This window comes from Triticum dicoccoides, chromosome 2A, assembly GCF_002162155.2.
Source record: "Triticum dicoccoides isolate Atlit2015 ecotype Zavitan chromosome 2A, WEW_v2.0, whole genome shotgun sequence".
In the NCBI taxonomy this organism is placed as follows: domain Eukaryota; kingdom Viridiplantae; phylum Streptophyta; class Magnoliopsida; order Poales; family Poaceae; genus Triticum; species Triticum dicoccoides.
This window is the reverse complement of record NC_041382.1, coordinates 753,160,814-753,170,417: the sequence shown is the minus strand read 5'-3', so window position 1 is coordinate 753,170,417 and position 9,604 is coordinate 753,160,814. Positions and strand designations below refer to the sequence as shown.

The window sequence follows — 9,604 nt, the reverse complement described above, 5'->3', positions numbered from 1 at the left end:
GTAGACGTCGCCACAAAACCTAACTTTCTTCACAGGCCTTCACCATCTTTTGTCCCTTTTTAGCATTGATGAATATTCCAAAGCTTTTGGTTCACCGACATCCACATGCTTACCACCACCAGACGACGCACCATATGCTATTTCCTTCAATTCAGATGTTGTGGCTGGCGTTCGACTTCTGAAGGTGCCCAAAATCCTCAATATTTTGATCCGGTTGCTATAACTGTGATGGTTGGTTGTTATTCAATGGGGCATGCTTTCATCTCTCATTTCTCCTTGGGTCTTGTTGTGGGGGTCTACCTTGGCTTAACCTTGGCGCTGGCGTGCTAGCCTATTCCAAAAGCCTTTGATTGTCATTGGACTGATACATGTTTTCTTTTCTCAAATTGAGGGGCATACCCCCGATTTCATTTCATTGATGAAAAGAAATTGATAACTTATTTTAAAAAAACATATGTCTTCAGTATCCCAGGCACCCTACCATGGCACCCAGGGAAAAGAAAGGATATGCATCTAAAAAACAATAGGTCAAATGCAACAGTAGGTAACCACGCAGGGTTCCATCCCGTGCACAAAGTTTTGCACGTATGTCTCACTGCCTAATCTGAACTCGTCGTTACAGAAATCGAGCCCTACAGAAATCAAGCCCTACAGCATCATCCTATTCCCGGTCTTTTTGTCATCGGTGCCCAACCTCTTCTTTTGTTGAAGAAACCGTTGGCAACATCAACAAGCAGTGCCACCATGGCTCGTCGCAATGGTTATCCTTCTTTTTTTGTAGTCCAGCCCAATAAGACATCCTTCATCCAATAAGAAACTTGAAAGAATATCACACTAGGGTCATGCGGGTAAACATGACAAAAAGTAGCAACATTTCTATCTTTCAACAAAGACTAGAAAACTGTCGCGACCCCAACTGCCACAATCTGTCTAACTGATTTTGGAAAAACTCTCAACCCAATTGCTAAAATCTTCAATCTTGTAGGGTATACCGTGCATTCCCATGGCTCTCCTAATAAACCCCCAAATGAATTTAGTAACCACACAGGCAGAAAATAAATGCTCCATTGTTTCAGGGTGATCACACAAGGTATAGCTCTTGTCCTTACCATTCCAGTTTCTTTTTGCCACGTTATCTCTAGTCAGCCTGCTATTTCTAAATACCATCGACATAAAATCTTTCACTTTCAAAGGTATCTTGGCATACCATAATTTCCTATGTTTCCATATCACTTGATCAGTTTTTAACACTAACTATAAAGACCTTACAGAGAACTTTACAGACTTGGTCAGTAACCAGGCTACATCCATCCTCCCGGTCATTTAACACTACTCTACTGCAAATATCTTTAAGCACATACCACATGTATGCAGTTTCCCCTCAGATAACACTCCTAAATGTAAATAGCTAGGCTCATGTTATCAGACAAAGCTTTAGCTATAGTAAAGTTAGTGCTGAAAGTAAGAACATATAGTCTAGGGAATTGTACACTGAGAGGTTTGTCACCCAGCCACACATCACTCTAGAACAAAGTTCTCTCCTCATTCCCTACTATCTTTCTGCTAAATTGCAGATAAATGGGTTTAACCTTCATTAAACCCTACCAAAAAATAGATAGACCATTCCTTTTCTTACGGTCTCTTAGAGTACATTTATCTAAGTATTTTCTTCTCACTAAATCCTGCTACACCCCTTTCTTATTTTCTAACTTCCAAATCCATTTTCAAAGAAGAAAAATGTTCATGGTGTCAAGATCTTCCCATTTCTTTAGGTCTATAAACATCTTCCCATTTCACCAAATGATATTTTTTAAACATTATCGTCTTCTTGCCAAAGCATCCTTCTCATATAAAAAAATCATTCTCTTACTGGGCCCCTTAGGTAATTCCAATAAAGATATCATATAAAGAGGAACATTACTTAAACTAGAAGTAATGACAATTAATCTACCTCCGTAGGATCTATTTCTACCTTTCCACACACTTAATCTTCTTCCCATTCTTTTACAGGCCAGTTCCAATCACTATTGCATAATCTAACAACATTGATTGTATAGCTAAGTATTTAAAATGTACTTAGTTATACATGTATTCAGGATACCCAAGTATTTGAAATGGTACATGTATTTGTTCCATTTCTTCTGGTGTGCAAAGGCCTTTGAAAGCGGCCTTCATTCAGGCGTGGAGTATCTGCTTCCGAGCTCAAATGCTCTTTGATGACAGAAAAAAAATAGTAAAAAAAATCTGATTTTTGTGTGATAAACTTTGACAAATGTTGTGTGCGCTTTTGAAATTTATCATGAGAGGACATTCATGGTAGTCGTGGTAAAAAACAAAATTGATGCTCCAAAAATGCTATTTTTAAAGCATTTTGGAGTGCTGATTTGTTTTTTCCATGACTTGCACGAATGTCGTTTCATGATGAAAAGTTTCAAGCATACAAAACGTTTGTCCAAGTTTGCCAAAAAAACAGTTTTTTAATTATTTTGATAGTTGGAATTTACTAGTCATCCCGAGAGCTCATTTGAGCTCGGGAGCAGAAAGGGCTTTCGCCATCATTTTCACTTCTTCTCAGGTCTCGCGGAGGTCTAACTTTGTTGTCGCCTCCAGTCTGCTGCCTACGGCTGGTGTACCTATAGTCTTGCCCGGATGCCATACTTTGATTAGCTTTCTCTCGCTTTTGCATGTGATAATTTTCGCTCCTAGAACCAAATCCATGTTGGGATGATTGTGGCCCTCCTGACCATCATTAATCTTGTTGCCTCCAAGCAACACTCATGTGTTCCATGTTACCGCCGTTGTTTGCCTCTAAAGCCTTTATCTCGCCCCTCGTTTTGCACCAAAGATTCAGGGGAGAGATAGGCGAGCGTTTTGTCAAAATCGTCAAATATGAGTGAAACTTAGTCGGTAGAGAATAACATGTACATGTATGTTATTGAGAGAGAAAACACTATAGATGATGTCAGCGATCCCACACAGCAATAAAAATGCAATGGATGCATGCACGGGAAATCACATGCAAGGTAGAAAATCCTCTCTCCAACTTGCAAACCATGTTTACTTGTCTTGTCCACCTTTCTTGGTCGTAAACTTCACGTGCATGCCAATAATATAGCTAGTAGCGTGGCTATAAAGAGAGAGCACCATCTATATGTGGACCAAATAACTCTCTGCTTGCATTGCCTGCCTAGCTACATTTGACTTGCTTCCATTCCATCCACTCAACTCAAGCAAGATCTACTGTAAGTAGCTTGGATAAGATCATCGATGGAGGAGCTGTGGAAGGATATGTCGCTGTGCACCACCCCGCCCGCGCTACAGTCTCACCACCTCCACTCCCCGGCCGCCGCTCCCTACCGCGGCGCCGCCCACCCCCAGGACTACCTCGCCGGCGCCGTTCCGCAGCCTCCCCGCACGCCGCCGCCTCACACGGCGCTCACCCTGGAGTTCACCTGCCCCGGGGGGACCGGCGCTGCCAACTCGGCCACCAGCTCCGGCGACGACCCAGCCGGCTGTCACTTTGGCTTATCCGCGTCCGGAGGCGACAGCAAGAGAGCCGCTGTGCAGCCAGTGGCGGGCGGCGACCGGCGGCAGCGCCGGATGATCAAGAACCGGGAGTCGGCGGCGCGGTCGCGAGCGCGGAAACAGGCCTGCACCAACGAGATGGAGCTGGAGCTGGCGCAGCTGCGCCGGGAGAACAGGATGCTAATCCAGCGCGAGCAGGACTTCATCAACGTACACACGGCTACTTCTCTCTTTGCCATTTACTCCGTAATTATTAGCTACCTGAAAATGTTACTCCGTTTGTATGTTGGCATGCAGGATCGTTTGGCGAAGGCGGCGCAGGCACCCGTCCCAGACTGCAGCAGCGGGAGCACTAGTAGTACGCTCCAGCAGAAGCAGCAGCGGCAGAAGCAGAGGTGCCGCTCCGCCCCTCCACCATGAATCATGATCACCGGCCGTCGACTGTAGCAGCAGCTTCATTGCACTTACAATGGATTGATTGTCCAAGCTAGCTAGCTAGCTAGATGAGATGACTTATTCAGCACTGGACTACTTGTTAACAAAGTACCACTATGTATGTATGTATGTATGTATGTATGTATGTATCGAATCATAGCCTTTCTTGCTTGCAAAAGTAATTAAGCAAGGATGTAGCTCGACGATGGATGGAAGGGAAGCTAGTTAACTAGAGTAGTATAGTATAATAGATTAATAAATGAGTCTCTTTCCTTAATATATATTGAGGCCAGAGATGAATGGATCAATTGAGCTAGGAGTACGTACGTGCGCAAATTAACGGCTTTTCCATCACAAGCCTACTTGAGCGGGCAGTGGCCTGGCCTGGCAAGAAATATACTCCTACGTACATGAATGACACATGCATGCATGAATGATGAATCTATGATAAAATGGATTCTCTTCAGGCTAGACATACCGTGGGCGCCTTGATTCGGTTTTGTTTCGTGCCAGGTACTACCAAGATCTTGAGATGGGGAACCAAGATTGTCAAAAAAAAAAAGATGGGGAACCAAGATTGCTGTACTAGCAGCAAGACGTGGACGCGGAATCCGATGGTGAACCTAGAGTGGGCACGTCCTGAACGCATAAGGCATATGCACCCTTTAAAAAAAATCACTTTAAGCATGTTTTAAAATGTCAAAAAAATCAAAAGAAAATATCAAGTATACATGTTTGCAAATCTGTGTGCGTGGCACAAAGTTTTGTGAAAAAGATATCATAATATTTTGTCTCTAAAAAGACAAATTTCAGTGTTTCGAAATAACGTTTCACGACGCAATTTTTTATCTTTTTGCACATACCACAAAAAAAATTGTTTTGTCATGAAACTTTATGCATGCACATAGAACAAGGAGACATACTTGTGTCACTTTTCAGATTTTTTTTAGCATTTAGAAATGTGTGTTTTTGAAGTTGATTCATACATACCCGGTTTCGTCCATGCACTTCCCGATGAACCTACGGCTATGTAGTACTAGTAGACTAGTAGTATGTCCCCACTGCACTGCGCCACCACGCATGCAGCACACATATTGTCGATACTCACCCATTTTCACTGTTAATAATGTCGTCAACGACAGTATCTAAATGCAACATAAATGTGCCTGGCTTGCATTTTTATGGACAAACATGCGTGGAGTTATCTACCTAGCTACATGAGGCGGAGTACACAAAATATTTTGGGATGGGTCGATGGTTATATGGATCGTGGTACCCAACCCCACCCCCACGCCCACCCCGACCTCGGGCTGCAGCAGGCATACATAGCCTGTCCTGTCCACACAAAAAACTAAAACTTAAATCCTATCCATGGATTTAATTACTGATTAATCTGTTGAGAATAGACACCAAACTGCTATAGATGAAAACGACCATCTAACAACGTACCGGCTGGGTCATATCCATGGATTAACTAACTGATCTACTCTGGTGCTCCTAATTTGATACCAGCAGAGATGAAAGCCGTTCCACATGACTGTCCGTTTGTCAGGATCAAGAGGCGCAGGGCGAGAGTGGCGGACGACCTGAAGATTTGGATCAGGAGCACGTTCGGCAAGTGCAAGCAGCAGTTGCAGATCGTCAATGAGGTGATCTTTCAGCTCGACAAAGCACAAGAGAGCAGATCACTATCAGACGCTGAATTCAACCTACGAAAAAACTTGAAATTGAAGGTGCTCGGTCTGGCAGCTATAGAGAGAGCTAGAAAGCGTCAGGCCTCAAGAATTAGTTGGCTCCGAGCTGGGGATGCTAGCACCAAGCTGTTCCACGCAAAGATGAGATCGTGCAGATGGAAAAATTTCATTCATGCGCTCAACGTCAACAACAGAGTTCTTGTCGATCACAACGAGAAGGAGCAGGCTATCTTCAACCACTTCTCTGCCTCCTTAGGCCAGGGCGAGAGGCGCAACTGCACTCTGAACTGGGAGCAGCTCCGCATCCCGGTGGTGACCGCGACAGAGCTGGACGGCCCGTTCACTATGGCTGAGGTATGGGCAGCGATCGTCACATCGCCGGCGGAGAAGGCGCCAGGCCCAGATGGCTTTACCGGCCAATTCTTCCGCTCCTGTTGGCATATCATCAAGGACGAGATCATGGTAGTTTTTCAAAAGTTCTATCACATGGCCGGAAAAAATTTCAGCGACATCAACACCGCTCTGATTGCCCTCCTGCCCAAGCGCATCGACGCCTCGGAGATCGGCCACTACAGGCCCATCAGCCTTATCCATTTCGTCGCGAAGCTGATCTCAAAGGTGCTCGCCTCAAGACACTCGGCTGCCCTGGAGGGAGTGATCTCGCCGGCTCAGACGGCCTTTCAAAGAGGAAAGTGCATCCACGACAGCTTTCAGTTCGTGCAAGGTTGCGTCAGAATGCTGCACAGAGAGAAGAAACAGGCTCTGCTTTTCAAATTGGACTTCGCCCGAGCCTTCGACTCCGTCTCCTGGGCATACTTGATCGAACTTCTGCAGCAAATGGGCTTCTTGCAGCGTTGGAGAAACTGGATTTCCCTGCTGCTTGCTTCTGCGTCCTCCTCATGCTTTCTTAATGGCATGCAGGGGCCAAGCTTCTTCCACGCGTGTGGGCTGCGGCAGGGGGACCCGCTTTCGCCGCTGCTGTTCATCCTGGCAATCGACCCCCTGTACCACCTGCTCGAATCAGCCACCAGACAGAATTTGATCGCGCCGCTGCCAGGGCGGAGAGCAAGCATGAGGGTCAGCCTTTACGCTGACGATGCAGTAATCTTTGCAAATCCAATTAAGGAGGAGGTGGACTGCCTGCTGGAGATGTTGCACTCGTTCGGAGAAGCCACTGGCCTCAAGCTCAACCAGGCCAAATCCTCGGCCATCCCGATGAACTGCGACGCCCACGCCCTGGAGGATGTGTTGCACGGTTTCGGCGGCACCATTTCTTGCTTCCTCACAACCTGTTGGGGAACGCAGTAATTTCAAAAAATTTCCTACGCACACGCAAGATCATGGTGATGCATAGCAACGAGAGGGGAGAGTGTTATCTACGTACCCACGCAGACCGACTGCGGAAGCATTGACGCAACATAGAGGAAGTAGTCGTACGTCTTCTCGATCCGACCGATCCAAGCACCGTTACTCCGGCACCTCCGAGTTCTTAGCACACGTACAGCTTGATGACGATCCCTGGGCTCCGATCCAGCAAAGCGTCGGGGAGGAGTTTCGTCAGCACGACGGCGTGGTGACGATCTTGATGTTCTACCGTCGCAGGGCTTCGCCTAAGCACCGCTACAATATGATCGAGGTGGAATATAGTGGCAGGGGGCACCGCACACGGCTAAGGAACGATCTCAAGGATCAACTTGTGTGTCTAGAGGTGCCCCCCTGCCCCAATATATAAAGGATCCAAGGGGGAGGGGGCAGCCGGCCAGGAGGAGGGCGCAGGAGGAGTCCTACTCCTACCGGGAGTAGGACTCCCCCCCAATCCTAGTTGGAATAGGATTCCCCGAGGGGGAAAGAGAGAGAGGGGGGCCGGCCACCTCCCCTTGTCCTAATAGGACTAGGGGAGGGGGGAGGCGCGCGGCCCACCTTGGGCTGCCCCTTTCTCCTTTCCACTAAAGCCCACTAAGGCCCATATAGCTCCCGGGGGGTTCCGGTAACCTCCCGGTACTCCAGTAAAATCTCGATTTCACCCGGAACACTTCCGATATCCAAACATAGGCTTCTAATATATCAATCTTTATGTCTCGACCATTTCGAGACTCCTTGTCATGTCCGTGATCACATTCGGGACTCCGAACTAACTTCGGTACATCAAAATGCATAAACTCATAATAACTGTCATCGTAACGTTAAGCGTGCGGACCCTACGGTTCGAGAACAATGCAGACATGACTGAGACACATCTCCGGTCAATAACCAATAGCGGGACCTGGATGCCCATATTGGCTCCTACATATTCTATGAAGATCTTTATCGGTCAGACCGCATAACAACATACGTTGTTCCCTTTGTCATCGGTATGTTACTTGCCCGAGATTCGATCGTCGGTATCCAATACCTAGTTCAATCTCGTTACCGGCAAGTCTCTTTACTCGTTCCGTAATACATCATCTCACAACTAATATATTAGTTGTAATGCTTGCAAGGCTTATGTCCTGTGCATTACCGAGAGGGCCCAGAGATACCTCTCCGACAATCGGAGTGACAAATCCTAATCTCGAAATACGTCAACCCAACATGTACCTTTGGAGACACCTGTAATGCTCCTTTATAATCACCCAATTATGTTGTGACGTTTGGTAGCACCCAAAGTGTTCCTCCGGCAAACGGGAGTTGCATAATCTCATAGTCATAGGAACATGTATAAGTCATGAAGAAAGCAATAGCAACATAATAAACGATCGAGTGCTAAGCTAATGGAATGGGTCATGTCAATCAGATCATTCAACTAATGATGTGACCTCGTTAATCAAATAACAACACTTTGTTCATGGTTAGGAAACATAACCATCTTTGATTAACGAGCTAGTCAAGTAGAGGCATACTAGTGACACTCTGTTTGTCTATGTATTCACACATGTATTATGTTTCCGGTTAATACAATTCTAGCATGAATAATAAACATTTATCATGATATAAGGAAATAAATAATAACTTTATTATTGCCTCTAGGGCATATTTCCTTCACAACCTACCTGGGGCTGCCTATCTCCACTAAGCGCTTGCGGATCGTGCACTTCCAGTTCCTCATTGACAGGATCAAATCGCGCCTCGCGGGATGGAAGGGGAAGTTGATGTCGCTGGCAGGCCGACGCGTTCTGGTGCGCGCAGTGCTGTCCGCTCTGCCCACCTACGCCCTTTCTGTGCTGAAGGCGCCAAAGAAGGTCTTGAAGGAGATCGACAAAGCGAGGCGGCGTTTCCTCTGGGCGCAGGAAGAAGAGCTGACAGGTGGAAAGTGCAAGGTAGCGTGGAGCTCTGTATGTTCGCCAACGGAGAAGGGAGGGCTGGGGATCCTCGACCTGCAGCTCTTCGCCGCTGCGCTGCGGCAGCGATGGCTCTGGCTGGCGTGGCAGCACCCACAGCATCCATGGGCGGCCTTTCCCCTCCCCTGCGACAAGATGGACATCGCGACATTCCAGAAATCCACACACGTCCTGCTTGGGAACGGCCAGCAGGCCTGCTTCTGGACGAGCCTTTGGTTGGGTGCGGCCACTCTGGCTGCCGCCTTCCCGAGCCTCTATAGCCACTCCAGGCGCAAGAACCGCACGGTGGCCGCCGCGCTCGCCAACGACCAATGGATCAGAGACCTCCATCACGGCAACACATCGCTTATCGTCGTCGACTTTCTGCAACTCTGGAGGAAAATTCAACAAGCAGGCCTGATCCTAGACAGTCTCGCTCCTGATCGGATTCAGTGGACTGCGGGCGGAGGTGATCGCTACTCGACAAAGGTGGCCTACCGAATACTCTTTCAGTCCAGGCCGAGCACGAGTGATGACAAGGTGATCTGGAAAAGCTGGGCGCCAGGATCTGCCAAGATGTTCACATGGCTCATGCTCAGGAACAGGATCTGGTGCAACGATCGGCTGCAAAGGCGAGGCTGGCCAAATGGATAC

At 47.3% G+C, this 9,604-nt stretch overlaps 1 protein-coding gene across 1 annotated transcript; it reads left to right on the top strand.

Moving 5' to 3' along the window:
• Window positions 1–3,172: 3,172 nt before the first annotated feature.
• On the top strand, window positions 3,173–4,432 carry LOC119352282 (bZIP transcription factor 27-like). Its single transcript, XM_037618969.1, has 2 exons — window positions 3,173–3,735; window positions 3,823–4,432. The coding sequence occupies exons 1-2, from the start codon at window positions 3,268–3,270 to the stop codon at window positions 3,943–3,945; spliced, it is 591 nt and encodes a 196-aa protein (XP_037474866.1). The 5' UTR covers window positions 3,173–3,267; the 3' UTR covers window positions 3,946–4,432.
• Window positions 4,433–9,604: the final 5,172 nt, after the last annotated feature.